At 40.6% G+C, this 27,975-nt stretch overlaps 1 protein-coding gene across 1 annotated transcript in view; it reads left to right on the top strand.

Moving 5' to 3' along the window:
* The window catches only part of ANTXR1 (ANTXR cell adhesion molecule 1), a 227,831-nt gene that overhangs the window by 7,196 nt on the left and 192,660 nt on the right, over positions 1-27,975 (top strand). The window contains exons 2-3 of the mRNA XM_044261288.1: positions 20,406-20,477; positions 25,156-25,227. Coding sequence (XP_044117223.1) covers positions 20,406-20,477; positions 25,156-25,227 — 144 coding nt within the window. The remainder of the gene's footprint in view (positions 1-20,405; positions 20,478-25,155; positions 25,228-27,975) is intronic.

Below are 27,975 nucleotides of genomic sequence, written 5' to 3' on the forward strand. Positions count from 1 at the left end.
GTCATGGACACATGAGGAAACTGAGGTTTAGAAAGATCAGCCAAGGTCACTCTAAGTGGTGAAACTCAGCCTCAAACCCAAGCCACTCTGACTCACGATCTACGCACAAAGATGAAAAATATCTAAACATGCAAAAGAACATTGAATCAATCAGGATAGGTTAAGTTATGCTTTGGTAACAAACAATCCCCCCAATCTCAGTGACTAAAAACACCAAAGGTCTAAACCTTGGTTTATAATCTCTGCCTACACTGCATGTCTGATGGGTGTCAGCATGGGGTTCTGCTCATGGTAGTTGTTCTGGAAGCCAAGCTGATGAGATGCCTTCTTAACACCAGCTTCCACCATCACAGCTTCAAGGGAAGAAAATGCCAGAGGGCCTCTCACTGGCGATGAAATGCTCCTGTAGGAATTGATACGCATCCTTCCACTGAAAATCCCTTGGTCAGAACTAGTTACTCAGCCTCACCCTATAGAAAGAGGGTGAAAATTTTCATCTTCCCAGGGATCTAAAAGGAGAGGAAAGCCAGATATGGGTGGGCATTAAAAAAAACTCTCCTAAAATTATACACTGCTTTGGCCTGAGTAAGTGAGAAAGGAATAGTCATTGGGAAAGAGCAAAGATACTTGAGACTGATGGGAAAGGGTTGGTTTTGAGCTAGATCTTGTATTTATTCATCAACCTGGGCTTACTGTCAGACATGGTAGTTCAAGTCCTTCCATGAGGCAGTGCTGGCTTCTGCTCTTTTCCTCCCTCCTCATTCCTCCCATATCTTCGTGGGCAAGGAACTAAATTGAGATTAAATAGAAAGCAGAAATGGAGGTTAGACAAGCTATCCTGCCACCTTCGTATTACGTGAATATCTGAAAACTAAGAATCTCTTTTTCCATAATTTATGGAATATGAGGGAATGTAAGAGGCGGGCAAGGGAGATCAGCCCCCAGAACACTGCAGGACCTGAGCCAGGAGGATGCCCGAGTATTGAGGGGGCTGATTCGAAGCTTGAATCAAACACCAAATGTGTTTCTCAGTGAGGGTGCTCTTGGCATTATTGGCGTGAAGTTTTCTCATTGTGGGACGCAGCAGGTTGCTTAGCATTTTTGATCCTTGCTTTGGAAATGCCATTAGCCTCTCTGGTCATTGTGATAACCAATGAGTAAAAGTCTCCACATTTACTTCTGAATGCCTTCTATGAGATAGTGCCACCCAGGTTAGAACCCCTGATTGAAAGATGACAGGGAGGAGTGAGGCATGGCGATGATGTTGATTCCCGGCACCCCTGGACTGTATCTGAGCATTTTGTCTGGAAGAAATGAGAAGGTTTCAGTGATAAGGACCAGTGGAAATTGTAAACCTTAGGAATGAATGGGTTCAACCATTAGTTCTCAACCAAGGGCCAGATCAGAATCTGAGGAGGCCAGGACAAGCACGTCTATTTTGGAAAAGCTTCCCAGGTGATTCTGATGTGGGTCTTTCCCTCTCACAATAAGTGGTAAGATTGAACAGGAAGACAAGGAAAGCTGCCCCATAATGATGGCCTTACCCCCCCTATGGTGAGGATGTAGCTGAGGCAGCAGGCACCTCAGAACTGGGTACCAACTAGAGTCCTTATTTTAAGGCCGTGGTAGGAAAGCCCAACCTGACATGGAGAAGACAGAGCAGAGGGCAGCGGGGCCATGCACTGCCCTCTAGCGTTAGGGGGCTCTAACATATGTGCATATATATCAAAACCCTGGTACCTGCTAGGACAGTCCTTTGTTCCCTTTCTTTCAAGATCTCATGAAGGTCTGTTAAGGCCACATAAAATGTGGCCCCAGGGCCTAATGGAACAAACCAAGGTTCAAGCACAAGGGTTAAGAGAACCAACTTCGGAATCAGACATCTCTGGCTTTAAACACCAGCTCAGCCTTTTCACCAAGCTTTGTGACCTTGGTGAAAATTACTTAGCCCATCTGAACCTCAGTCTTCTTATCAGTAAGATAGGTATTAACATTTTTGCCTCTCAGAAGTGTTGTAAACATATTAGATTAAAGCCTTTCATGAAGTATTTGGTATGTGAGTACCCAGATGAGAGATGGTTATAGTGATGATGCTGGTGGTAGTCCTGGTGGTGGTGGTAATTACTCCTGGAGAAAGTGGTCATCTAACAAAAGACACCTCTGTAGATTCCAAGCAGAACTGCCTGGTTAAGGGCAGGAAAACAAAAATTCAATGCAGAATTTTCAAACTATGCTGAATTTCTGGAATTACAAAATGCCCAAGAAGTCCCTGGATTTCAAAGATTTCACAGTTTAGTAGAAGAGACAAAAAGCTGGGGAAACAGAGTATGTGGAATAATTAATTTTGGTTGAGATGAGAGAACCTTAGGAGGCTTCATATAGGAAGTAGCTTTGGATCTGGAACTTGAACATAGAGCAGGATTTTGTGAAGTGACCAAGTGGGAAAAAAAAAAAGACATTTCTAGCAAAGGGGTGATGTACAGAAATGCAAAGTGACCCACATTCCCTGTGATGTCAGCATGGCTGGGAAAGTGACAGGGAAAGAATCTGGCAAGAGTGGATTTTTGTCATATCAGCAATAGGTTATAAGATTAAAGTTTTCTGCAGAAAAAAATAGCAAGCTTATATGGGTGTTTTATCTATATCTCACTTTTTCTTGTAGTAGGAATGAAGAAAAGAATTAATGGAATTGAGAGCTCTTTTGTAGTGAGGAGCTTGCATGGGATGTGGGAGAGAAAGCCTTGAGAGGTAAGGAATAGATTTCAGAAGGAAAGAGGGCTTGGTGTGGACGAGTTAAGTCTGAACACGTAGGACATTTGGGTGGAGATGCTGAGTAGGCAGCTGGATTTATACACTGGGACCAAGAATAAAGACTTGAGTGGTGTTAGCCCAAGGGTAGTAGTCAAAAATGTGGATATGAATAATAAATAATATTGAGATAATATCATGATAATACCAGGATTTTTTTTAAATGTCAAGAAGAAGTGGAGTTTAATAACAAAGATGGCCAGGGTCCAGGCTTAGAAGAATTACTAACAGGAATGTCTTTGCCAAAGAAACTCCACTAAACAGTGCAGAGAAATTGCCAGAAAAGTCAGCAGAGAACCAGCAAAGCATTGTACCACTGAGGCAAGGAGAGAGAATTTCAGTGGAAGGATGATCCGTTGTTTCTCCCCTCATACCATCTTCCTTTCTATTTCTAGTCTTAGCGACTGACGTCACCATAAACCCAGCCACTTAGACCAAAGACCTGGGAGTCATCCTCTTTCTCATACTGCAAGGCTAGGCAACACTTGTCCCGATGTCTCTCCGGTGATCTTCCCACATGACCCCATTCTCTACCTTGTCAGTGCCTTAGCTCAGGCCCTTCCCATTTCTCAACCAGTTCACTGAAACAGTCCCTAAATTGGTCTCCTTACCTACTTCCTTTACCCTTCCCCCTACCTTGCCTTCTTGACAGTGGCACCAAATTGATCTTTTTAGACCACAAATCTAATCTTGACATCTTCCCCAAAACTCTTTTAGGATAAAATGTGAACTCCTTAGCAAGGTACTCAAGAGCCTTATTGCTCAGGCCACTGTGTATTCCCCTAGTTTGGTCTCTTACCACACTCCCATACCCCACACCCTTGTAACTTCCGACAAAACGGTATTATGTAGTACCCTAAATTAACCCATGCACTTTCTTCTCTATAGCTAATGCTCTTCATCACCATTTCCATCTCTCCATAGATGATAGCCTCTTATCCTTTGAGATGATCATTGCTACTTGGCCCCTCCTGTGTCTAGTTGTAGGCTCCCTGTGGTGCAAAGACAATCGAGAACAATCACCTCTCTACATTACATCTTCATTCAAAATCCTTTCCTTTTTCCGATTCTCTCAACCTTGTAACAACTCATATTGAATGATAAGCAGCATAGCAGTCAATTATCAAGAGATGGAGAATAATAACCCCTAGTGTTTGTCCTCTGGGGTCTCATTCAGTGGCCTTATCTGATGCTCAACCGTATACAGCTCCAGTGAATAAATACATGTAGGAGCCACCTGGAACAGAGCTTTCCCAAGATCTTGGTGCCAAAAGATTATGATCAGAATCATAGTCATCCTGCCAACACTTCTCACATACAAGATAATGCAAATACCAAGTTTATGGAAATCACATAGCAAATAAAAGAAAAGTGAAGTATCCTGTAAGTGTAACCACATGCCAGTCAAAATAAAAAAAGGAAATTCAAATGCCATTGGACAGCTGTAATCTAACCACTAATCAATAAATGCATGGCCTGGGACATTACCTGCTTATGCTTCTTGTCCCAGCACAGTTATTAATGGCTTCTTATATTACTCTTGAAAATGTCTGTTTGGATTTTAAATTATATGGCCATCTTGATTACTGACTGTCATAAAAGACAATATCAAGGGGTGCCTGGGTGGCTCAGTGGGTTAAAGCCTCTGCCTTCAGCTCAGGTCATGATTCCCAAGGTCCTGGGATGGAGCCCCGCATCGGGCTCTCTGCTCCGCAAGGAGCCTGCTTGCCCCCGCTCTCTGCCTGCCTCTCTGCCTACTTGTGATCTCTCTCTGTCAAATAAATAAATAAAATCTTTAAAAAAAAAAAAAAAAGACAATATCAAAGAAACCAAAGGGGAGACTATTGAAGGCCAAACCATTGAAACCCCTTGTACACTTTACTCCATTAAAATAGTCAACCGATCAGCACTCCTGATTTCCTTCAGGTGCCCCAATTTTAAGCTTTTCCTGCTATACCCACTCCCAAATTCCTGTAACAATTTGTGGAAATTTTCTAGTACTTCTCACTCAGCACCTAACACTAAGTTGTAATTGTGCATTTCCTGACCCCTCCATGGGGAGGCAGTGTTGCATAGGTGTTAAGAGCACAGGTTTCCTCATGGGAACAGTGTTCAGACTAAAAGTGTGGACTCTAGGGCCAGACCGCCTGTGTTCAAATTTCAATTCTATCACTTAACTAGCTGTGTGTCCTTGAGCAAGTTACTTCACCTCTTTGTAAACTCAGTTTTCTCATTTGTAAAAAAAGGAGATCAGTATTACCACATGGGTGGTTGTGCCCAGAACAGAAACCTCTGAGCCCTTAGAAAGAGCTCATGAAGGGCTAGCTACTATCACTAAACGGTGAAGCATGTACAGTGCTCAGCACAATTCCCGCTGCTTAGTAACTACTTAAGAAATACCAAGTGTTGGAATTATTAGTCTTATAGAAGCAAAAGGACCCACTAGGCATTCAAAAATCAGTTTGTGGAAACAATAATTATTATGTGTCATATTTATGCATATTATAAATACATCCATCAAGAAGAGAACTGAGAAGGGCCATATGCTTCAGCAGAAATAAACGCATTGGTGACTTTTGGAAGTGCACTGTCAGGGCCTCATAAATGTTGAAACTAAAATTTAATGAACTGAGGATCTTAGTGGGAACTAAGAAAAAAAGTTTGTTTATGATTTTTTAAAGATTTTATTTATTTATTTATTTATTTGACACAGAGAAAGAGAGCGATTACAAGTAGGCATAGAGGCAGACAGAGAGAGAGAGAAGGAAGCAGGCTCCCCGCTGAGCAGAGAGCCCAATGTGGGACTCGATCCCAGCACCTTGAAATCATGGCCTGAGCCAAAGGCAGAGGCTTAAGCCACTGAGCCACCCAAATGCCCTGTTTATGACTTCTGAAAAGGAAACTGAACATACACAGCTTCTCCTTCACCCACTATCCCCACTATCATCTACAATTGCTCCACCCTCCCCCGAAAGAGAAAATCTTAAGAAGGCATCTGGGGGAAACCTGCATCAGGTCCAAAGACAAAGGCCATTGACATTGACGTGTAGCACACTTGTAAGAAATTCCACTAGAAACAAAACAGATGGACTGAATTTGAAGGTCAGCCAGGATCTACTTTCAACACTGTTGCCAAGTTGTAGAAAGCATGTAGAAGATTTGGAAGGAGCCCCAAGAACAGTCCCAATCTGGAAGTAAGTTTGAAGTGGAGTGGGACATACGAGGGATGAGAACCATCTCCTTGGAGCCCTTCTGCATTGTGCAGAAGCAGCTGCACTGGATAATCAGAAACCCCAAAAGAGAGCTCATGAACACTGGGCATCTTCATGACAATAGTTCTGTCCAGCTTTGCTGAGTCCTCCCCATAGATGCTGGGCCTCCAGGGAAAAGGCAGATTCTGTCTTTGATTCTGTGGATACAGTAGGGATCAGGAAAGATGTCAGGTACAACAAAATAGGAACCTGAAGTAGAGACCAGGCCAAAAACCCCTACAAATGGCAAGATGGAATGCATCCAGCCATGTCCAAAACACACACACACACACACACACACACACACTCACCTAGCAAGGATGATATTATCTGTGGGAGATGATGAGGGTCTATTTCATTCCCTTCTCTCCTCTCAGTGATGGAACAATAACATAAGCTTACTTTAGCCATTAAAACCAACTCTTTTCTCCCTGATTGAGTTCTTAGAGAAGTTTATGAGATGAGAAAACAAACAAACAAAAAACCCACCAAAAACTATTTGGGAAACAAATACCAGACCCAGTTACACCTTCCCACATTCAAGGATGACAACAGGGCTTATAACATTTCAGCAACTTAAAGAAGGGATGAAACAAAACTCCCAAGGTGGAAGAAAAACATATATATGAAAGAATTTTCTAAGCAGAGGAGGTCAGTTTTAACATCATGTGTTTCATAATTTCAGTGACATTAAATAAAATAAGAAGTTTGCAAAATAGATAAAATATGGATGAGAAGACAAGGAACCCAGAGTAGTTAACGAAGTATGAAATAATAAGGAAAGACATGAAGTCACATTAGAAGCAGTAAAGAGCAACACTGACAATGCAGAAAATGAAATAAATGATGAAGGCTTATTTGAGAAACTCTTCAAATTTGAATAGGGAAATGACTTGGGTAAAGTGATGAGAGAGAAGATGATAGTGAATGACAAAAGTAGCTATCCAATACACCAGATAATTTCATTTGCTAAAGAATAGTCTAGAAGAAACATTCAAAGAGTGAATAGAAATTTCCTGATTTAAGAAAAACCTGAAAATGAAGACTGAATAGGCTTATCAAGTACCAATCAAAATTAGTTAAGTAGAAGAGATGAAATCTTAGGCATTCCTGTGATCATTTTTAATCTCAAAGACAAAAGAAGAATTTTATGAATGGAAAAGACACAGGTGACCTACCAAGACATTAAATGGTGGAGAATTTTGATGGATAAGTTTATCACCTAAAATGTTATATTTAGCAAATATGTCACTTACATGTGAAAAAAAAATAGAAAAAACATTTTCAAATAGATATGGATTCTCCTAAAAAAGAGAGTAGTGATAATTTTCAAGAAATTGCCAAAAAAGTGAATCAAGATTCTTAAAAAAAATCATTAGATGTAGTAGTTATCAATGAAAGGAAGGAGCGATGACCATTGAAGCCACTTAAGCAAATGTATATCTAATAAGTATTGTCAGTCAACGTTCAGATCATAATGTTTCAAGAAACCAGAGCATCCTATGGTGAGAAAGGAACAAGCTGAAAATAAGACGTTTTTGCAGAGAAAATATTCTATTTCTGACTTTTCAAATCCACTGGAAACAATGTCCACCATACTGAATATTTCAGAAAGTAAATTCAATTCATCAAAAGACACTTTAAGAAACTTTTCCCCAGGGGTACCTGGGTGGCTCAGTGGGTTAAGCCTCTGCCTTCGGCTCAGGTCATGATCTCAGGGTCCTGGGATTGAGCCCCGCATTGGGCTCTCTGCTCAGCGGGGAGCCTGCCTCCCCCCTCTCTCTGCCTGCCTCTCTCCCTACTTGTGATCTCTGTCAAATAAATAAATAAAATCTTAAAAAAAAAAAAAGAAAGAAACTTTTCCCAGAACCCAAGCAGAAAGAATACAGAGATGAAAATGCTGAGATAAGAGATATGTTACACAAAGTCCAGGAACAAGGTATACACATACACATACATATGCACAATAAAAAATATATGTACTATACAAAAACGATATACAATATATTTACAAGAAAAATTCTAGGAAAAGAAGAGAACATTTGGAGGACCTACCAAATACTCAACCTAATTGATTTTTTTGAAGCATTCACCAAATATACGACCTTAGATAAATTCTTAAAATAAATGACTAAATAGAATGTCTACATTCTTCCAAAAAAGAAAAAAAAAATAGTAAGTTTCCTTTCCCCCTGCAAAAAAAGAAAAACAAGACTCAGATTGACAGACTTATTTTCTTTTTAGTCTACAATATTAAATGCTCAAAAAAACCTCAATAATTATAGAGTCCTGAGTGAAATGTGATATTTAAATTCCATAACTAGGCTTTCTTAGACATACAAAAAATTCAAAATATATGCCATCCACATGCCCTTACTGAAGAAAATCACTTCAAAATATTGAAGAGAAAGTGAAAACTGTTAATTTCTTAAACAGGATAAAAAAAATTTGCTCATACTACGTTCATTTTTTTTTTTAAAGGTGGGGGGGTCCCTGGGTGGCTCAGTGGGTTAAAGCCTCTGCATTTGGCTCAGGTCATGATCCCAGGGTCCTGGGATTGAGCCCCGCATCCAGCTTTCTGCTCAGCAGGAAGCCTGCTTCTCTTCCTCCCTCTCTCTCTCTCTCTCTCTCTCTGCCTGCCTCTCTGTCTACTTATGATCTCTGGCTGTCAAAAAAAAAAAAAAGTGGTCTGCTTTTTGCTCCCAAACTCTTCTTCTTCCTTCCAAGTCTACCTAATGTGAAATCTCTAAATTTTCAACCATAGTGATAATAAGAGTCTAATAATGGTGATTTTTTAAAAAATTCCTTTAAGTGAAATGCTGGATCTTTCCAATTTTGCCCTTCCCCAGCGGAATCTGGACATTTAAGAGGGGCTAATTTCCCTTTGTGGTTGGGTCTTTTGGTTTTGGACCAGTTGGTTTTGTGGCAAGTTCTATCACAGAACAGAAAATTTCAGTCTTATACTCTTCCAGAAAACAGAACAAGAAGAAAAAGAGTCTTCCAGTTTATTTTAGGAAGCTAGCATATGTCTGATACCAATACCTACTAAAGAGGACATGTTCACATGCAAAAATTCTGACCAGATTGAATAAAAACTTTAAATCCCAAATCAAATATCCTTAAAATAAATCTCACAGTGTAAAATCATAATATACCAAGACCAAGTAAAATTTATCTTGGAAGTACAAGAGTGCGTCAATATTTAGGAAATGTATTAAGATAACCCTCATCTATTCTTGACCACCAAAGTTGAAAACCAAATTATTTTCTTAGCAGAATCTGAAAAGACAGCTCTCTGAATACTTAAGCATTCAAAGGACAGAGAGCGTATGAATAATAATTAATGAGGTTTAAGGAAGGCACATGATGTGATGAGCACTGCGTGTTCGATGCAACTGATAAATTATTGAACCCAACATCTGAAGCTAATGAGGTACTATATGTTGGTTAATTGAATTTAAATAAAAAATAAAATACTAAAATAATTAATGGGGTTGTTCTAATAAATATATTTCGAATTCCATACCTCACAGAGAATAAACTTTCCTTCCAAAGACCCATGAAATATTTATCAAGTCACAAAAAATGCCTCCATATATATATCCCAAGGCACAATTTTTCCACTCCACATTCTGAGCCATAAATAACAAGAAATGAATAGCGAAAGTACCCTAAAACTTCAGCTACCAGGAAAAAATATGTAGATTTTTATTGTCTTGTATTGAGGAAAACTGAAAGAAAGTCGCTGTCTAGGACAGAGATTGGCAAACTGTGGCCTGCAGACTGTTTCTGTAAATAAAATTGTACTGTTGCATCACCTCACTTAACTTTATTTATGTCCTATCAACGGACCCTTTTGTGTCACCAGGGCAGAGTTGAACAGTTGCCATGGGGCCCAGCTAGCCCCCAGAGCATAAAATATTTACTCTCTGGCCCTCTAAAGAAAGTTTGCGCACCCCTGCGTTAAGAAAACATTTGCACCCCAATAGAAAACGGACAGGGTATTGATAGCGCAGGGTCAGCTGCAGGGACATGGGACCTGTGCGGTCACCCAGGAGCCCGCGCTTAACAAAGGTTTAATGCGCTGCTGTCGCCATCTTGAAAGTCTTAATAATTTTTGAAGAAGAGGCTCTCCTTTTCATTTTGCACTGGGTTCTGCAAATGATGTGGTTGGTCCTAATGGATACTAAGTGTTTTTAAAAAACGAAAATGGACAATAAATGTGAAAAAAAAAATCTGTGGCTTATAATTAAATATAGCCACATGAAAATTATAATGGGGATCCATTTTCATTTATAAAGCTTACAGATATTTCAGAAAGAGATAATCCCAAGTGTCAGTGAAGGGTAAGAAAAGGAGCACTTCAGATCTTAGGGCTGGGACTTGAATAATTAAGGTGGGATGGAGGTTGTCGTGGCCACTGTGTCCTGAGGGCTCACTGTGTTCCTACCGGGATGCTTGACACCTGAGGAACATTAGTTTGAATCCTTGAAACAATCCTTAGGAGATAGATACTATTATCCTCATTGTATAAAGTAGGAAACTGATGTGTAAGAAAACAAAAAGTCTTATTCAAATGTCACACTCATAACTGGAAGAACAGGAGTTTGAACTCACCAAGTCGGTGCTCATAACTGCTGATCTGAACCCTGAAGAGGAAAATTTTCCACATTTCTGCATAAAGATAATAGTAATTACAAATATATGTGTCTCAGGGTAGAAAAACCCCCATTTTCACTCTCCTTGGATATATAGAAAATAATTTAAAGCTGCTTTGCTTATCCAAGAAAGACCTTCTTGCTGGATGCAGGTATAGTGAGGAGAGGAAACTTTTTTCCAAACTGCAAATCTTAACCCAGTGCAAAAATTTAAATATTCGGCAAATTTAAGTTTGAGATTTTGTCCCTCCCCACCCCCCACTTCTCCCACTCACATGACTTATTGTGCCCACGCACACAATACACATGAAAGGGGCCTCTGACTTTCTGGGCAGCCACAGTATTGACCAGACCCTTGCCTGGTCATGGTCATCTAGAGGTCACCCACAGATCACATTGGTGGCTTTGGCTGGTAACCTGGGGATCTCACGTGTCACATCCCACATAGTGATGGGAAATACCTTTTGGACTAACCAATTTCCGTTCTCTTAACAACTACAGCTTTGTGTTGAATCTGTACCAGACATGCCAATAGTTGATATCAGATCATATTTTAGGTTTTACCTGGTGTGCATGTGCTGGAAAATTAGTAGAGGTTAAAGGAGTGGAATACATATTTTGCTATAATATCCTTTTGATCTGCTCCAAAAGAAAAAATACAGTTTATATCCTTGTATATTACTTGCATATAATTGACCTAGTGTTTCACGTAGTATTACTTTGTTACAGCACGTAACAGATCCTAATATTTCTGTTCCATTCTAATTCATTTGGTTTTTAATGTTGGCAACATCCAACCAAAATGATTTCCCAAATCACTAATAGGTTGCATCCTACAGCTTGAAAGTCATTGTTTTTATAGCCATTAGTCAGGTTGACTAAATGGAAAATTCCTCACAAGTCAGTAGGGTGGGACTGGGAATCCTGGGCTGGGGTCTCACAACACAGACAGGAGTTCCCACACTCAAAGTGCAGTGCTCAATGGCTCGGTTTGGGTCTCAACTGGTGTCTTAAGAAGCTGGAAGAGAAACAAGAGTCTAGGTCAAGTTTTTTATGCTTGACAGAGTCTTGGCCATGACCCTGATCGGTAATAGGTGGATAAGGGCTAAGGCCAGGGCTGGATTTAGGGCTCCTGCCAATTCAAGTGCAATGTGAGGTTAGGAGGAATGAGAGGAAGGCCAAGAAAGAAGCTGTGGAGCAGAGGGAGGAGGCAAATGAATGCTGGGCCTTTGACGGACAAGCTAATTGCTTGTCCCACTTCGTGGCGCCTGAGGCTGCGCACCCTTCCAGGATTAGCTAGGGACCTGGGTGGGTCACTTAGGACATCAGTGACTTCAGCTGGGTGGGGCTAAGGAAAAGTGGGACTGACAGTTTTATAATTTCCATCGTTAAAGCAACTCTCTCTTCCAGGATTAAAAGACTTGTGGGTGATGGTTCCAAACACAAGCTCTGTTTTCCCTCTCGTCTTGTTCTAACCCATGTGCAAAAGAAGGGGGGACAATTTAAACTCAATTTGGCTCACTCGATTCTTTCTGACTCTGGTTGTGTGTGTGGCTAATGGAAAGAGCCTGTGTTTTCTAAGGAGCTTAACCACAGGGAGGTTTGGAAACTCACATAAGCACAAAAGAATGTATTTCAGAAAACAAATCAGAATGAGAGTCAGAGTTTTTATTTTGCTCCTACTCTTTGCATATTGGACCTTTGGAAGTAATTAAGCAGTAATCTGAGGGCACTGCTAGGTTCTATGCAAAATCCCTCGCTGGGAACTCACAGTGAATGCAATGCCACAAAAATTTATTGACTTCTGACTGTGTTTCAAACACTGGAGAGGTCATAGAAAAACAAAAATAAGTAAGAAACTTTGGAGCTGCCCCCACCAGTTCCCTTCTTGTGGATATAGTAGTGAGAACTGGTGGCTTTGCCATCCCATGATCTGGGCAACCCTTCTCAAAGCCAAGTTGGAAGGTTGCGTGAGGTGGCATTGACTCTGATTTTGAGTAGACGAGGTATACTGAATGGACCTTCAAGCACAGAACTCCATAGGACTGTGTTCAAGCAGATTCCTGGAGGCTATTTTTTGCTGAGACTTATACCTCTGGAACCAAGGCTCAAAATCCTTGGAAGGAACATGAATCCTTCACACTGGACTGATACCAGCTAGATCATGGAAATCTTCAGGGGTTAGAATTGCATTTGAGGTAAGATTTAATTGAGTCCAATATCAGAGACCTTTCAGATATCTGCTGATTTTCTAGAACATGGGCATTTCAGCTCTCCGACTATAGTTTGCCTAGCAACTATGTCTTAAAAGCAGTTAAAAAACAAAAACAAAACAAAACAAACAAACAAACAAAAACAGAGTTCGATAGAACTGTTCCAAGTGCTACATATATCTGGACTAAGAAGTTTTTATGTCTGCCTTAGAGCTTTGGTAACAATGGCTGAGTGAGCCATTACAGTCTGAAGACAACATCAGGACTCCATTATTAGGATTTTAAGGTCATTAAGTCTTGGGGCACCTGGGAGGCTCAGTGGGTTGAGCCTCTGCCTTCGGCTCAGTCATGATCCTGGGGTCTTGGAATCAAGCCCCACATCAGGCTCTCTGCTCAGCAGGGAGCCTGCTTCCTCCTCTCTCTCTGCCTGACTCTCTGCCTACTTGTGATCTCTTTCTGTCAAATAAATTAAAAAAAGATCGTTAACTCTTAAACAGGTTGGCATGATAAATGAGATGTTTTATATATTTAGGGTGGTAAGAACTAGAATTGAATCCATTTTCTGCCAGTTACCCATCCAATACCCTACTTCTCCTGGTTGTGATAGAGAATCCGCTTAGGTCTTCAGGTTTGAAAAGAAGGCACTGGTCCAAACATGGACATACCACCCTGGGTTGATTATTCTAGGAGCAGCTACAAGGGCAGATTCCAAGCCAGAAAATCAGTTTATAATCCAAAGTGCAGGCGAGACATGTATGTCTTAATAGAAAGTCCAAATTGAGCCAGAGACCCAACATACCTACCCATGTGGGAGAAGGACCGATGTTTGAGTGAGGTCACAGTGGATAGTTTCTGAGGCCTCCTGGTTGACATATTTAGAGTTAAGGGTTCTGAAGTCTCGCTGTGGCCAGTGAGCGGTAATGAGGCAGAGGAGCAGGACTGTGGCACCAGGCAGGTAAGTCTTTTGCTCCTGTAGATTTGGGTTAATGAACTTCCACGTTAAAACCATAAGCAACTGACATGGGGCTCTTTCCTTTCCTAGGGCATAGTTTGATCTTGGGATGGGACAGAGTGTGTGTTTGTGGGTTAAGGAGACTGAACAATAAGGACTAGAAGGATTCCTATATTCCTCTGCTCTTTTGGTAAGTTAGGCCCCTTGGGATCCCATGGTAATCCAGAGAAGACAAAACCAGTTTGGTTTCCAGAATCTTAGAGGGTTATATTTACCCTCAATGCTTAAGGGAAAAGACTATGTGCTTCTCAAATGTGTCCCAAAAAGGGTATGTTTTGGTCAAGGCTCACATAATTGTGTAAAGAATGATCATGTATAAATATGAAACCACAGGGACGCCTGGGTGGCTCAGTGGGTTAAGCCACTGCCTTCGGCTCAGGTCATGATCTCAGGGTCCTGGGATCGAGTCCCGCATTGGGCTCTCTGCTCAGCAGGGAGCCTGCTTCCCTCTCTCTCTCTCTGCCTGCCTCTCCATCTACTTGTGATTTCTCTCTGTCAAATAAATAAATAAAATTTAAAAAAAAATGAAATCACAGACCTCAACAGTCTCAGGGCAATTATTAGCCAAGTTAGAATAGGAGAAACAAGACTGTCAATATCTCCTTACCTTCTTACCTCCAGTTTTGTCTTAGGGTTATTGTTTCATTTTCCTCTTGAAAAAATACAGTGCATGCCCATCAACAAGAAGGTTTCCAGACAGATACAGACTTTTCTTAACACCTGAGGGTATTTCTTGGATCTTTCTCTGTACCTAGCCTCAACAAATCACATGAATTTCACCAAATTGTATACATTTTACATGCCAGTCACATAGAAAAATAGTGAAAATGAAGTGTTTTGTGACAGTGTGATAGTGGGAATTATTATTGAATGACCCTGTTTGAGTAAGGAATGCAAATTGTTTTGTGGCTGTTGGGTAAGGCCAATCCTTGAGAACAAAGAAATGGTAACCCGAGGATTTATACCAGACCTCTGCTCCTTAGGCAGATAGCCAAGAATAGTCCCTCAATTCTGGTTCAAGTCTCTATTTTACCAACACTTTGCCTCCTCCCCTCCCAGGACAGTTCCCACACTGCAGGACTTCTCTACTAATGAGAAAATCAAACTTGGGATGAAGGAGATATGGGGATGCCTCTCCAATCATTAAGCATCTTACATTACCCCTCAGATAGTACTTGTGCTAGTCACAGCTATGTGTAGAAGAATGAAACTCGACCATTCTCTTACACCATACACAAAGATAAACTGGAAATGAATAAAAGACCTCAACATGAAGCAGGAATCTATCAAAATCCTAGAGCAGAACATAGTCAATAACCTCTTCGGCACTGGAACAGCAACTTCTTTCAAGATATGTCTCCGAAGGCAAAGGAAACAAGAGCAAAAATGAACTTTTGGGACTTCTGCACAGCAAAGGAAACAGTCAACAAAACAATGAGGCAACCCACAGAATAGGAGAAAGTATTCGCAAATGACACTACAGACAAAGGGCTGATATCCGAGCTCTATAAAGAACTCCTCAAACTCAACACACACAAAACAGATAATCACATCAAAAAATGGGCAGAAGACATGAACAGACACTTCTCCAAAGAAAATATACAAATGACTAAGAGACACATGGTCATGTGGACCAAAACACAACATTGAATTTCAGAAGAGGGCGCAGATGACCAGCACTCAAGGAAAGCTCCTGATTCCAGCAGATAGGAGTTGCAGAATTCTAGATTGGACTACAGCTCAACAATCATGTGGTGCCTCTTCTGAGGCACTTAACATAGCACTGGACCCGCACCAGAGCCCCTAGGGCCAGACCATGTACTCCATGGCTGGAGGAAAACAGCCAGGACTAGTCTTTGGAATTTGAAGTATACAACTGGATCCTGTCCAGAAGGATGGCTGGAATTCTAAAGAAAGAGGATTTCCAAAGGTTAAAAGCCCAGGACTAGTAATACACAGTTCTGGTGAGCTCTTGGGACACTCCCAGCTGCCATTAGGTTTTATTGTTGATGATTTGGTAGTCCCATTTACCAAGGAGCTGGGCTGCAGAGTCATTGACCCATCTGGGAAGGCTCCTCAGGTTCATGTAGGGTCACAGGAATTGGCTGGAGCCGTCTGAGTACCAAACCCAGAATGTTTATCCAAATGAGGGCGGAAGAGCTGGTGTCCAGCTGGCAAAAGATCAAGAGGCTTCCTTGAGCAATAGATGCTTCTTTCCATGTCTTCTTTCCTCCATCGAACAAACTGGTTGATGCTGGAGAGGCAAATATTCTTAAATCCCTCGTGGGGGGAACATGAAGAAGAGGTGATTGCCACCCAGCATCTGAGGATAATGACTGAGAGATGTACACAGTGCCCTGAGAGTATGGGACAGGGACAATGGGCCCCATCTATGTTGGTCAATGCAGAGACTGCATTGAGTCTTGATGAATGAGTAGGAGTTTGCCAGTGTAGACACAGAGTATCCCAAGTGGCTGGAATATGTATAAAGGCTGAGGCCAGAATGGAAAAGGTCTATTGGAAAAGGTTTATTTTTTAAGAGGAGGGGGTCTCTGTCCCCCTCCTTACCTGAACCCCTGGATTCCTTTCCCTATCTGCCCAGTCTCCTCACCCCCTACTCTACTCACCCCCTACTCTGCAGAGCTCTATGCTGCTGCCACAGGAAATTTCTTGTTCTTCTCCAATCATTTAAATATGTATTTCTGCATTTACTAGAAGAGTTCAGTGTTTTTCAAATGCTGATTTACTATCCTTTAGGGGATTACCTGTTCTGATCCTTGGTCTTTTTCCTATTGTTTGCCTTTTTAATATTTACTTGTACCAATTATTTACATATCCTGGACACAAATTTTTTGCCTTTTTTATTTGTTGCAGACATCTTCATTCACTCTTTCTTGTCTTTGAACCTGTTTATAGCATCTTTTTGTCATTCAGAATTGTAGATGCTTCAGGCAGTCAAAATTATCCTTTTCATAAAAAACAACTCCTACTTTCTGTACCCAGCTTTAAAAAAACCCTTCACTAACCTGAGGACATAAACGTCTCCTATAATTTGCCCAACAGATTCAAAGTTTTGTCTTTTGCATTAGGTTTTAAGACATCTAGTTTACATTTGGTATGAGATAGTGATCTAATTGGCTTTTTCCAACTAGAAATCTATTGTCAGAGCATCATTTATTAAAGAGTTAGTTCTGTCTCCTCAGTTTGAAACACTTTTTTCATTGACTATCAAGACCCTATGTAGATTGAGGTTTGGGTTCTCTATTCTACCTCATTTTTATTATGTATCATGCATATGGAGTCATTATATCTGATAAGGCAAGTTTTCCAGCTTTGTTATTCTTTTTCATGATTGCCTTGATTACTTTTAGACCTTTAATCTTCATTTCATTTATTTTATTTATTTATTTATTTATTTAGCTTTTTTTTTTCAATTTGTTTATTTTCAGAAAAACAGTATTCATTATTTTTTCACCACACCCAGTGCTCCATGCAAGCCGTGCCCTCTATAATACCCACAACCTGGTACCCCAACCTCCCACCCCCCCCCCCGCCACTTCAAACCCCTCAGATTGTTTTTCAGAGTTCATAGTCTCTCATGGTTCACCTCCCCTTCCAATTTACCCAAATTCCCTACTCCTCTCTAACGCCCCTTGTCCCCCATGCTATTTGTTATGCTCCACAAATAAGTGAAACCATATGATAATTGACTCTCTCTGCTTGACTTATTTCACTCAGCATAATCTCTTCCAGTCCCGTCCATATTGCTACAAAAGTTGGGTATTCATCCTTTCTGATGGAGGCATAATACTCCATAGTGTATATGGACCACATCTTCCTTATCCATTCATCCGTTGAAGGGCATCTTGGTTCTTTCCATAGTTTGGCGACTGTGGCCATTGCTGCTATAAACATTGGGGGTACAGATGGCCCTTCTTTTCACGACATCTGTATCTTTGGGGTAAATACCCAGGAGTGCAATTGCAGGGTCATAGGGAAGCTCTATTTTTAATTTCTTGAGGAATCTCCACACTGTTCTCCAAAGAGGCTGCACCAACTTGCATTCCCACCAACAGTGTAAGAGGGTTCCCCTTTCTCCACATCCTCTCCAACACATGTTGTTTCCTGTTTTGTTAATTTTGGCCATTCTAACTGGTGTAAGGTGATATCTCAATGTGGTTTTAATTTGAATCTCCCTGAGGGCTAATGATGATGAGCATTTTTTCATGTGTCTGATAGCCATTTGTATGTCTTGATTGGAGAAGTGTCTGTTCATACCTTCTGCCCATTTTTTGATGTGTTTGTCTGTTTCGTGTGGGTTGAGTTTGAGGAGTTCATTATAGATCCTGGATATCAACCTTTTGTCTGTACTGTCATTTGCAAATATCTTCTCCCATTCCGTGGGTTGCCTCTTTGTTTTGTTGACTGTTTCCTTTGCTGTGCAGAAGCTTTTGATTTGTTAAAATGTCTATGCTGCCTAGAGCAATCTATACTTTTAATGCCATTCTGATCAAAATTCCACCGGCATTCTTCAAAGAGCTGGAGCAAATAATCCTAAAATTTGTATGGAATCAGAAGAGACCCCGAATCGCTAAGGAAATGTTGAAAAACAAAAATAAAGCTGGCGGCATCACCTTACCTGATTGCAAGCTTTATTACAAAGCTGTGATCACCAAGACAGCATGGTAATGGCATAAAAACAGACACATAGACCAGTGGAACAGAGTAGAGAGCCCAGATATGGACCCTCAACTCTATGGCCAATTAATCTTTGACAAAACAGGAAAAAATATACAGTGGAAAAAAGACAGTCTCTTCAATAAATGGTGCTGGGAAAACTGGACAGCTATATGTAGAAGAATGAAACTCGACCATTCTCTTACACCGTACACAAAGATCAACTCAAAATGGATAAAAGACCTCAACGTGAGACAGGAATCCATCAGAATCTTAGAGGAGAACATAGGCAGAAATCTCTTTGATATTAGCCACAGCAACTTCTTTCAAGATACGTCTCCAAAGGCAAAGGAAACAAAAGCGAAAATAAACTTCTGGGACTTCATTTCATTTTTAAAGTCAGCTTTTGAGTTTTACAAAACATCCTTTCAGATTTTTCCCTAGAATTGAAGTTATAGATTAAGTTGGGGAGAGTGAGATAGCCTTATGATACAGAGTTTTCACTGTATGTGTAACATACTGTGTCACTTTTGTTAAGGTCAGGCAGACCTCATTTCTGGATGTGGGGCAGAGAGGAATGAATTCTCTTTATAGAGATGAAATACACTCAATCGGAATGAGAATTCTTGGGATATTGTACATGGAAAAGAAGGCACAAAATCTATTGCACAGATTCATCTTAAATATCTATAAACAATCTGAAACAGAAAAAAAGCAACAAACAACTCCTTAGAAGTTAAAATTAAGGTAAATGAGTGTATAAAAAATAAAAATAACTGATACCAGTGGAAACTGTATAAAATGTCAGAGTAGAAGGAGCAAAATTCTAACCTCAACAACAATTAGAATGACAGGCAGAAATGCAGAGTTCACCTGACACAGACCCTCAAGTAAAAAGGAAAGAGGCATCACAGCTACACAGAAAAATGGGTTAGAATAGAAAAACCTACCATAAAGTCACTGCAACAGCTTGAGTAGAAGCACTATCAGAAATATTTAGAAGCTGAACTGAAGCAGTAGTAAATGGTATCGGTAAAACGGAAGTCAATTTGGGGAAATAAGGAAACCCCCTTCCAAATCTAAAATTCTGTAATTCCATATGTCCTAGACAAAGTTTCCCTCTTTTTTAGGGAGAAGATTCCTTTTTAATATAATCATACAGTTTTTCTTTTTTAATTTATTAGTAAGACTAGCTACATTAGATTTTCTTAAATGGTGAACTATCACAATACATTCCTGAAATAAACTCCACCTATTAATTAATTATTATTCTTTTAGATTCCTGCTGGATTTATTTTGCTATTTTATTTAGTGGGCTCATTTTGCATCTATATTTATGGATGAAGTTTTACTCTTTTTGAGGAGGGGGATTTGTTTATCTTTGTGTGCTCAAGCATCTAGTTTACACTAATTTCATTTAAATAAATTAGAATCATTTTTCCTTCCTTAATCAGTGAAAGCACAAGCATAGTGTTTTTTTAAAGATTTGAAACTGACCTGTGAATCTGGGCCCAGGGATATGTGTGTGTGTGTGTGTGTGTGCACGCACACATGCATTAGTGTGTGGAATAGGGGTGGAAGTAGTAGAAGGTGGAGTGAAGGGAAGTTCTTTAACAAAAATTAGTCTGAACACTTTTTCAAATAATTTCCAAAGTTACAGAAGTTTCTGATAATGAGCCCAGTTAATGGGTAGGTTGAATGTGAAATAATAGAACATGAAGAGAAATGAAGCAAGGTAAAGAAAAATGAATACCTGGTTAAGTAACATTTACTTTTGTTTTCCTAGATCAGGAAGTGTGCTGCACCACTGGAATGAAATCTATTACTTTGTGGAACAGTTGGCTCATAAATTCATCAGGTGAGAAAGAATGTATAGTGCACTGCTGTGAGTAAAACTAGCCTATGTTTGCTATTCTACTAATTTCTAGCTACTTTGGGCATGCTTTTTGACAAAGGTAGACTCTCAGATCTTGGACCAGAGACCTTACTTTGTTTTCCTCTTTGCTACATGTTGGAATAACTTCTGGTTCTGTGTTTTCAAGAACCAAATTTTGGTCTTTGGTTATAAGACCAAAATTTTACCTCTGTCTCTCTTATTGGATTACATATTCTTCTAGAAGGATCATTAACATTTCTTTCACAGTGGACAAGTCTGAGCCAGTTGGCTTATTTTAGTTGGACTCAGATATAAACAGCATAGGGTATAAGGTAACCAGTTCATCCCAGACTGCCCAGAACTTTCCCGGCTACAGCACTGAAAAATCTCACGTTCTGAGAGCTCTCCTCAGTCCTGAGAAAACCACCATGTTGATCAGCCGAGCTAGGTGTCTTATCAGATAGAATTCTCTGAGCATTCTTTACACCACTTTCCAAGGGAGGACAATAAAGTTTTGAACATCATCACTATAAATGTGCAGAGCCTTGGAGGTCCTACTTCCAGTAGGTATAGACGCCCACTAATAAAGGAAAGAAAGTCATTTCATCCTCCCTGGGTACAGCTTCTAAGGGATGACACAACTGTGATAGCTTTCATGGATGTGCTTGAAGCCAGTTGTCAAGGTCTTTGGTAAAATTTTTCTGATCATTGCAAATTCTAAGGCCACTCCTTTCCTGTAGAGTCTGCCAGCCCATATGATTAACGATAAACTTCTTTGAATAACATTCTTTATCTCAGAAGATAAGTTGTTCCCTGAGACTAAGGTAAAGACAAATGCATTCCCTCCAAATTCAGTTACTGCTCTCTTTCCTGCTTGCCTGACTGGAGGGAAAGGGTTAGAAGGTGTCCTCTCTATAATGCCAAAAATTGGAGACTGCAAGCAGGAAGCATCTAAACCCAGATGAATGAGAAAACAGATGCTGACAGGAGAAAGGGGAAAGGGGAGGTAAGGAGCAAATACATGGTGGGGGGGTATTAAAAGCAAAATATTTGAGAGAAAAGTAGAAGCTTAGAATTAAAAGCAACAACTGCCCAAGCTATCCTAAGAGGTATTCGCTACCCTCAACTTAAATAGCTCTGGTGAGAAACTGTTGTCTTTGGAGGCAACCAGTCCAATAGCTGGACAGTTCCAGTTTTCAGAAAAGTCTCTTTGTCATTGAGCCAATATGTCCTTCCCTATACTCACATCCGTTATATCCATTTTATCCTTTGGAGTGCTATAAAACAAATCTGCCTCTAGACACTTGACAGTATCTGCTGTGTCTCTATTTGCTTTTCTGGTCTTCTGTTCTCTCTGAGGACTCTACTGGAAAAGGCTTTGAAGTTAGGCAGATGTGGATTTGAATCCAAGTTCCATTGCACAACCATAGCAATTGACTTACCTTGGTTGAACCCTGGTTTGCATGTGAAAATTAGAAGACAAAACATGTGCAAACCAACTAGCCCAACACCTGGCTTAGGGTGGCCACTCAGCACTTCTCTTTCCCTGTTCGTTCAGCAATTGCAGATGCCTCACTATCCAAGTAGTGAAGACACTGAGAAGTAGTGGTTGGGGGGACTTAACCCAGTCCTTTCATTTTGATAAGTAAACTGAGGACTAGAGAAGTTGACATGGCTTAATGCAGACCACAAGACACTTTCCTCTGGTTGTCTCCCATGGCCCTTTTTTGCTATGGACACCCTCAAAGTGTGTCACCAAGACATCATGGTCATGCAAACTGTATTTTGATAGCTGCAGCCCAAGTAACTGCAGTAACACCTGACACATAGTGCATGCTCACTCAATATTTTTTAATAAATGGATAGATTTTGAAAAGGAACGAATGGTTTTTATTTATTCATTTTAATAAATAGTCAAATAGTCTTGGCAGCTGATAGTGCAGGGTGGGTATTTCTTTAGTAACAGTGGCTGATGCCAGTACAAATACTACCATTTCCAATTTAAGTGAGATCCTGGAAATTTTAAGTTATTTTATTCGTCTTTATTCTGACCCCCTCCCATTTTCCTAATAATGATGCTGACTGTTCATGACTTCCCTCAAAACCCCAACACTTCTCACCCACCACTTTCAGCAAAGCACTTCACCTCCCAATTCACCAGGAACCTTGGGAATAGCGGAAAAGTGATGCCTCAAGTTCTAGCCCTATTCTTAAAAGATACTTGTTCTTCCCATTGTCTCTGAGACTCAACTTTCCCCCTTTGAAGGTGACCCCTCCATTTTAGTCCATTTTATCCCATTGTCTCTAGTCTCCTCTAGGTCTTTGTTTCCCTTTTGTATTTTTCTCCACCTTTTCCCTGGTTCCATTTTCCACATCAATGGACATAAACAAATCTCTCCTGCCCTGTATCTGAAAAAAAAAAAAAATCAAAACCCAAAACAGAAAATAATGAATCTCCTGATTATGTCCCTCTATAGATAATATAGATATGTTTCTCTTACTGGTCTCTCACTCAAATGTCTTTAAAGACTCAGAGTCTCCATATCTGTACTTTTATCATTCCTTCCTTGGCCCACTGCCATCTGGCTTCCATCCCACCCCCCACCTGCTGGCTCTCCCCAAAGCCCCTAAGTGATGCCCCATGAGGACAAAGACAATGAATGTCTGGCAGTGCTTATTCTGCTGGATACAGAAACTTCACTTGATTGAGAGTTTTCTTTCCTTGAAATTCTCTTCTCCACTGGTTTCTGGTTTCTCCTTTCATCCCACTGACCAGAGTTGGGTCTTTAAATGTTGGTGTTGGTTCTGGCTGTGGCTTACTTCCCTTCTCACTGCTGACTCTGTCTTGGAACAACCCCACTCACATCGGTATGTTTGAAACTCCCAAATTAGGTCTTTTGCCAAGACTCATATACAAAATATACCAATTGCTTCTTGGAACCCAACATTTCCCACATTTTGAATTCATTTTTTCCAGAGCTGAACTCTCTGCAAAAGAAGCAGAATAATATATGGCGCTTAAGAGCCCAAATTCCAGAACCAGAAGTTTGGTTTTAAGCCCCCAGATCTACTACTCTCCCAGTCTGTGACCTTGGGGAAATTACTTTATCCTTCAGGGTCTTATTTCCTTTCGTGGGAAGTAGGAATAATAATAGTACCGATCTTATAAAGTTGTTACAAGTTTAATGAGAAAATACATGCAAATCACTTACAATAGTGCCTGGCACATAGTAAGCACTTGATAAGGCTGACCATTATTATATTATTATTATAATTTTGGTGGTCATTATTATCACTTAGGACAGGGTGTTTTGCTGATTAGCAGCAGTGAGGTGGTAACAGACAGAATGGTGTCATGGATAGAGAGCCCAGGTCTGTTTCAAGATACCAACATTCAATTTGCTGTGTACTGCTTGGGCTCCTACCAAGTGTTAAACACCACGGTAAGCATTTCCAAAGATGCGTCAGACATATGGTAATGAATGTAGACTTCATCCTGGAGGCAGCAGGAACCACTGGAGATTTTATAGCAGATGGGTGACAAGTCCAATTTATATTTTAGAAAAATAGTTCTGGAAGCAGTGTGAAGAATGAATTGGAACAGAGGATGATGCCCAACAAGATCACCAGCTAGGAAACAACTGCACTGGTCAGATAGTGGAAGGCAAGGTCCTAAGCTAAGAAGTGGAAAAGAGGTGGTTAAGAAACATTGGAGGAAGTGAAATTTTAAGATGGGGGCCAGATCAGGGAGGGAAGAGTACTGCGTTGAAAAGGAATAGGTTTATGCTGAGACAGAGGAAGCAGATGGTCACCCAAAGAGAGCCCCAAAAGAACAACAGTCTACTGGTGTATCCACCACACCCTGAGAGTCCATCTTTTCTCTTCTTTTTTTTTTTTTTTTTTTTAATTTTTTCTTTTGCTTTTATTACATCTGCCGGTCCATCTTGAAGACAGAGAACATGTTTGGTCCTCAGCTGAGAGTAGTTCTGTCTCCCAGAGTATGGATTTTCCATGGATACAGCCATCCACAAACCATGCAGCTGTGTTCATGAATATTGAGAAGTGTAACTACCAAGCAGAGTGGACATTCTTGTAGCCCATCAGCACATTCTGTCCTTATAGGATAACCTCCTTGGGAAGCCAAAGTGAAATTAAAAGTTGTGGTGACCCTTCCTTCAGAGCAAAGGGAGTTCATAGTAGGATCTTAATGGCGGATGGCATCCAGCCTCCGCAAGCTCAGCCACTCTTTGTGCTAGAGGGTCCACCCGGCTGCCGTGGGGACGCTATCAAATTTTATCGATTGGAGTCCCCCTTCTATAAACACCACGCAGACCAGTCCTCTTCCGGGACACACCTCTTCAGATAGAGCACAGGGCATGGATGAATTTTAGCTTTGGTACTCATAACCCGCCCTCACCGAGCAGCGGGGTCAAATCAGAGGCAGCCTCCAGGATGACAACCCAAGTCTTCCTTTGGTCCACAGCTCTAAGTCTGCTGCTGGCTACAGACAGGCAGCATGAGCTGCGGAGGCCCTCTTTGGCTTGAAGGGCCTCAGCTCTGGCAGCCATGATACAAAAGGAAGAATAGGGAGGATGACCGGAAGGAGATGGCGTTCCACAGTCTTTCTATTTGCTTTAATGGAATTTCTTTTCCTTTCCAGCCCACAGCTCAGAATGTCCTTTATTGTCTTCTCTACTCGAGGCACGACCCTAATGAAGCTAACAGAAGACAGGTAAGGACACTCCCCTTCCCTGTCTTTAAAAAGCGCACCTTTTCTTGAGTAGTTCACATATTTGTGCCCCAGTACCTGCCCTGTCAGTCATTTTAATCTTATAGTTCTCTCTTTTCACGTAAGCCTTGAACTTTGCACGTTGACCCATCTGCTAGTTTACTCTGTGATTGACTGATGGAATTCCCTGATGTTGATGAAATTCTATAAAAGACTAACTCACATTAAAGTAAAACTTACATTCAATTGGCAACTTGGTCTGCTAACTTGGAGCAAAATGGGAGCAAACCAAATTCTTGGGGGATTCTATTTCCTTTTATTTAAATTAGATTTATTCTGTGGATTAAGGTTTCAGAGATATAATACGCATAGTGTGAGAAAAGAAAGAAGTTGAAATATTATCATATATAATTACTAAGGCAGGAATAGAAACAGGTTGTATGGTGCCACAGAATAAAAGGAAATTTGAATCAGGTGTGGAAAAGTGTTGTTGACATAAAAGGATTACTTAGACCTAGCTTAACAAAAATATTATTTTGGATTTTACCACTTACCCATGAAAGCTAGCAAACATAGAGACATGCCATTTGTTCATAGTTAGGATGATGTATTGGAATTGGAGGTAACATTTTTCCTGAGTTAAGGACAATTTGTCCACTTTTTACAAAGTGCTGTGGTGACATGAGAGGATCACCACGGGGGAGGGGACACATGTGGGACTGTTGGCAGACTTACATATGGAAAAGGAGGGAGGGAGGAAAGGAGGAGGGACAAGTACAGGGAGACTTGATTCTAGAACATTCCTCTTCTGAGAGCAGAAGAGGACTAACAAGATGGAGTAAGGTTTTCTGGATTTTGCACCAACCCAACAAATCTGAGCTGATCCCCATTCTTCTCCATGTCTTTGTTTCCCATGAGTAACAAAAAAGAATACTCTGTACCATATAGAAGTTTCCAAGTCCTGTTTCTCCTTTAGCGGTATCTTTTATTCATGCATGCCATTTGCGATACAGAAACCACATCCTAGAAACAGGGGTTTCTCATTTCCTATTAACAGAAGGAGAAACTGAGGCCATATCATGTTCCTAAAGATACCAAGCAGAACCCACATGAGACACAGGCTTCACATTTTTCCACTGTACCTTGCTGGCTTCTGTTACACAGACAATCCTAAGCCTGGGAAAGTTGTGAGACTTTCCTTCAATATTGGCCAAGGATTTTAAGAAGCTCTGACGAAGTATCTCTGGCTTAGGGCTGTATGGAAGACTCCTTTCTCTGTCTTTACATGATGACATCTTTTATCCAGGGATGCCTTTTGTTCCGAGAAAACTCTCTCCTGTTCTTCACATCCTTCCACAACCGAGGCTGCCCGGTGCAGCTGCTTGCTGGCTCCACTCGCTGCGTGCTCGAGTTTGGCCTGGAGACCTAGATCTCCATCCCTTGTGGATATTTTGTGTGCTGTGGCTCACGGCCTCTGGGAAGTGAGGAGGACAGAGGGGTCACGGATTTATAAACACTGTTAAAAATGCCTAGGCTTCTCAGACTCATTTCAGTTATGCTAGTTCAAGTCAGTCATCTGAATCTGACTTTGAATCTACTGTTGTATGCCTTAACTTCACTGCTCTTAGTTTCCCGTACCAAGGAGACAGAGGCTGGAATCTCCACTTTGCTGCAAGCTGCATTGGATATTTAAGGGCTAACTACGCATCAAACAGCCAAAAATGCCTTTCTTAAAGCCTGAGTGGTTTTCACGTGGTGACGGCTTGGCCTAACCCCTGGGTCAGCTGGCAAAGCGTGCATAGTTTACTGACACATCCCCAACCTTACTAGGCAAGGGAGAAATGTGGACGAGGCTTCCCTCTTTGAAATACTTGCTCATTAGATTGGATAGAAGAATAAGGCTTTCAGAACTTCCAAGCTGTTACTATCTCTGAAAAATATGAGTTCCAGTGTTTCAGTTGGTCACAGGAATTTTTATGTTTTTCCCTATATCTCAATTGGACTTAACAATTCCCCTGTAAGAGAGTAAAAGATATTGCACAGATGTAGTAAGCGAGGACACCACATAAGTTTAAAAAACGTGTTCAAAAACAGGACATGAATTCACAAGATGTTCTAGTTTCAACAAGAGCAAAAGATTGTGGGTAAACCAAAAGGAATACCATCAAAGGAATATTTGCCTCCAATCCTTGGTTTCAAACCCACACAAAGAAAACCACGGGAAGTTTGAAAAAATAGAACAGAAAATAAATTGAGTATATTGCGCTGTAGTAACGGAATTACAACCAGAGTAATAATACCTACCATTTGTGTTTTATCTGCCAAGCACCTTACCTATCGTTTCTCACATATCCCCAAATAACCATTATAACTTCAATTTCCAACGGGGTCACATTGTTTTATATAGAATATACCATTTTTCACTAACTGCTTTCAAGATTTTTTTCTTTATCTTTAGCTCTCAGGAGGTTGGCTAGGATCCGTCTAGGCATAGTTTTATTGGGGTTTATCCTATTTGGCTTTGTTGAGCTTCTTGAATCTACAAATTGTCTTTCACCAAATTTGAAGAATTTGCAGCCATATTCCTAAACTATTTTTTCTGTACTAGTCATTTTCTCATCTCTTTCTGGGATCCTAATGACATAAATTTAGACCTTTTGGTACGATTCTGCATGTCCTGAGGCCTGCTCAATTCTTTTCCAATCTTTCCTCTTTCTGTTTCTCAAATGAGATGATTTCTATTGATCTATC

Source organism: Neovison vison, chromosome 8 (genome assembly GCF_020171115.1).
Source record: "Neovison vison isolate M4711 chromosome 8, ASM_NN_V1, whole genome shotgun sequence".
Classification (NCBI taxonomy): domain Eukaryota; kingdom Metazoa; phylum Chordata; class Mammalia; order Carnivora; family Mustelidae; genus Neogale; species Neogale vison.